The sequence below is a fragment of the Arachis duranensis genome, chromosome 5 (assembly GCF_000817695.3).
Source record: "Arachis duranensis cultivar V14167 chromosome 5, aradu.V14167.gnm2.J7QH, whole genome shotgun sequence".
Lineage (NCBI taxonomy): Eukaryota > Viridiplantae > Streptophyta > Magnoliopsida > Fabales > Fabaceae > Arachis > Arachis duranensis.
Genome location: NC_029776.3, coordinates 106,067,579 through 106,071,231, shown reverse-complemented (window position 1 = coordinate 106,071,231; position 3,653 = coordinate 106,067,579). Strand labels below are relative to the sequence as shown.

Sequence of the window (3,653 nt, the reverse complement as noted above, 5' to 3'; positions counted from 1 at the left end):
GTGTTTGATATATTGAAGAGGCCGAGACTGGTTCGAGACAACGGCGGCGATGGAGGTCGCGCGACAGTGCTGATGGTTGGGGGATTGAAGTCGTCGTTCTCGCTGAACGCGCCGTGCTCGACGATCTTGATTCTGCGGCTTGATTTGACGACGATGGACTGGGAGGAGGCAGGGAGGATGCCGCCTGAGATGTTCCGGTGCTTCAGGGAGTCCAGCAAGTTCAAGGTTTTTGGAGGCGGAGACAGGGTTTGCTTCTCGGCGAAGCGGATCGGGAAGAAATTGGCGCTTTGGGACCGGTCCGGGAGCAGCAGAAAGGTAGGAGGAGAGTGGCGGTGGATCGATCACTTGCCGGGAAACGGCGAAGGGCTGTACCGAGGTTTCGTGTTTGAAGGGAGGCTCAATGCTGTGCCTTGATCATTCTCTGTGCTTCAAGGGTATGTATGTTGATGATGATGATGAGCTTTTATTATTGTTTTTGTTAATTGTGAACTCTTTGCTGTGTTGTAAACTTGAAAATTGTATCATTATATGTTATTACTTTTTCTCTTTGCAAGATTTTCGCTGATGTTGCTCTGATAAGCTTGATTTAGATGTTTACAATTTAGAAAACTAGCAGTTTGGTGTTTTATGATCATGCTGATGAATCTTAACCTTCAAGCTAAGTATGGACTATGGACTTGATTCTAATCAAATTGGCCCAGTGATATAGCTTAGTTATATGATATAAGCTGATATGTTAATTTATCTTTTAACATGTGAAAATAGGATTACAGGATGCTATTCCTTGAACTGCTTCTTGAAAATTAGTTCATGACCTTGTACTATTATTAGTACTCAATACAGCTTTGTAAGCAATTTGTGTAGAATTTGAGCTACTGGGAAAAGAATATATGTCTTAACTTGTTATTTGGTAGCTTTCCAAATAAGATTGTGAATGTTTGAGGAGTGTATGAAGAATTTTGCTGCAGAATTATAATGAAACTACTTAGCACTGAAGCTCACTAGTTTTTGTTGAAATTACACTGTATTACTATATCTGCATTCTTAAATGTAATTAATATGCAATATCAAAGGCTTTAATTATGAAGTTTCCATTAAAAGTAGGCTTAAGTTTAAGATTCTGTGAAATGCTGTTAAGATCATTTAAGTTTTAGCCTAGGATTACAATGACCATTTGATCCCAGTTTGGATTTGCCTACCACTCGACCAATCTGGTGTGTGTTAAGCAAAACTCTTTTCTTGGTGTTTGCTTCTAATTTGTTTGAAATCGGGCACACCAAGTCTATGTTGTCTAAAGGAGAAGATATCTTTGGTGGAGATAATTTCATGGACCAAATATGTGTGTATGCGTGTTGAATTTTCTCACAAAGTGAACTAGGAATAATTTCAGTCGAGTTTTCTGAGTCAAATTTTGACATTTTTATGAACACCACCACCTCCATATGGATAAGGATCTTGTTCTTTTCTTATGACTTTTTTGTTAGCATCTGGAATCTGTGAAGGTTTCACTAGAATACATTCATATTCATTCATTCATTTGTTTGGTTCCACTGTGCATATCTCAAGCAAAGGTCAAAACTCTAAACATGAACATAATATTTATTATCCTCACATATTCTTAAACACCATCCTAAATGCTAATTGAAGTAAAGAGATTAACATTTTTAAGAAGGAAAACCAAAAACATAAAATCATTTAGTAATTAAGAAGATTTATAGGCGAATCTATAGAGATAAGCTTCACGAACATGATTCAAAAGTAGAACAGCATATATGCCATTAACAGAAACAAACCCCTCTGGAGGTCCAACCCATGTACACAGTACACTATGATTCAAATAATTTATGTATGTATTATTTATCTATTACAGATATAATTTCAAAAAAAAAATGCTATATACCTCAACTACTACATATAAAAAGAAAAAAAAAAGCCTGATATATTTGGAGAGATGTGTATATTTTTTATTTCTCCCCTTTTTTTTGGATGTAATTGGAATATATATTTTATTCTTGAAAACACAATTTATTTGAAGTTTAGAGAAAAATTAAAAAGGAGTGATTTAAAATTCCTAATAACAACTATATGAGCTTTAAAAAGAAAAAGAAAAAACCTTATACTTGGGGGACAATGATAATAGTTATAGGACAAGGTCAATTCATACAAATATAAATTTAGGTCAAACAAGCCCACTATTATGATTGAATCATCAAAATAGCTTTCAACTCAGATGGACAAAGAAAAGCAATATTAGAAAAATAAAATGCTAAAGGACCACTTATTGGGCCATAGGCACCTTGCACCTATTTAGCTAATGGAAAGATGATAACTTCTTAGGCTTATCAAAGACGAAGTGGTGTTTGTGATGCAAACACTTCATAGCACAAACCACTTACACTTCTATGCGGATATCAATGGGATGAGGTTTAAACTTAGGATTTTATATAATTATACAAATCCTTTGTCTTTTGAGGACTCTAAAGAGCTATAAATTATGCAAAACTAGGTTGATTCACCAAAGTACTGGTGCACTGAACAGCTTTATCAATGTACACACATGAGTAATTATTATATTATTGAACATCACTTATAAAGATATTAAAAAGAGAATACTTAAAGAAACAAAAGGAAAAATCAGGTCCTATACAGCTGTATTATTATTAATGTATACTTATCAATACTTTTATTTATTAATACGGACATGTGAATATGTGATACGGTAGAAATTCAGGTGCAATTAATTTCATGTGAAATTGATTGATGAGAGTCGTTAAATAAGTTAACTGAGTTAACTCAATCATACCTTACTCACAGATTAATAACATGTTAGCGCTAACTCTATTCGACCCTATTCGTAAGTCATAAACAAAATGTAATATTCAATAATTTGATGAGATTTTAGAGTTATACTTTAGTATTTATATCACTAAATAAATTTGGTTTTTATATATACGAAAATACTAAATTTTTAATTGAAAATCCTGATTTAATGATTAAAGGCTTTTTATATAAATAAAAGGTTTTTAATTCAACATTCTAGCCTCTAAATAAGATTGAGTCTCAATTCATATCTTATTTAACCAGTAAATCAACCCGCTTTGTACTCAATCTGATCCGACCAGATTAGATATTTGCAGATAGGATTGTTGCTGCTACCCTTATTAGAAACTACTGTCTATACGGGTGCTGGCAAACCGTTTAGCGATGGTTTCACAAGTCGCCACAAATAATCCGTCGCTTGGTCAGTTTTCTTGCAGTGACCCACCATTTTCACAAAGTATATAACTATATATATATCTAGCTAGTCCATAGCCAATAGCCATTTCTTAACAAAGAAAATAGGTTCATTATTGTGGTTAAATTACTTTTTATTACTGTTATTATTATTTATATTATCTTGATTCTCATTTAAATAATGTGTCACGGTGGCCCCCTTAGGCTAGCTCCATTATTTATTTGGATAAAAACACACATGCATGACACACACATACTATGCTTCTTGCTTACGCCGTACCCTTGCTGTGCACTGAATAATAATATCTCCAAAGAAATTGACTGGTAAATAATGATTGTATGTGTGGAGCACCATATATTAAAAATTAAACTATTCCCAAAGATAAATTAAACTAGTTGCAAATTTTCAATTCTGTATT

At 33.6% G+C, this 3,653-nt stretch overlaps 1 protein-coding gene across 1 annotated transcript in view; it reads left to right on the top strand.

Moving 5' to 3' along the window:
- The window catches only part of LOC107491639 (SKP1-interacting partner 15), a gene marked incomplete in the record, with an annotated part of 1,080 nt that extends 527 nt beyond the window's left edge, over positions 1–553 (top strand). The window contains 1 exon segment of the mRNA XM_016112525.3: positions 1–553. Coding sequence (XP_015968011.2) covers positions 1–414 — 414 coding nt within the window.
- Positions 554–3,653: the final 3,100 nt, after the last annotated feature.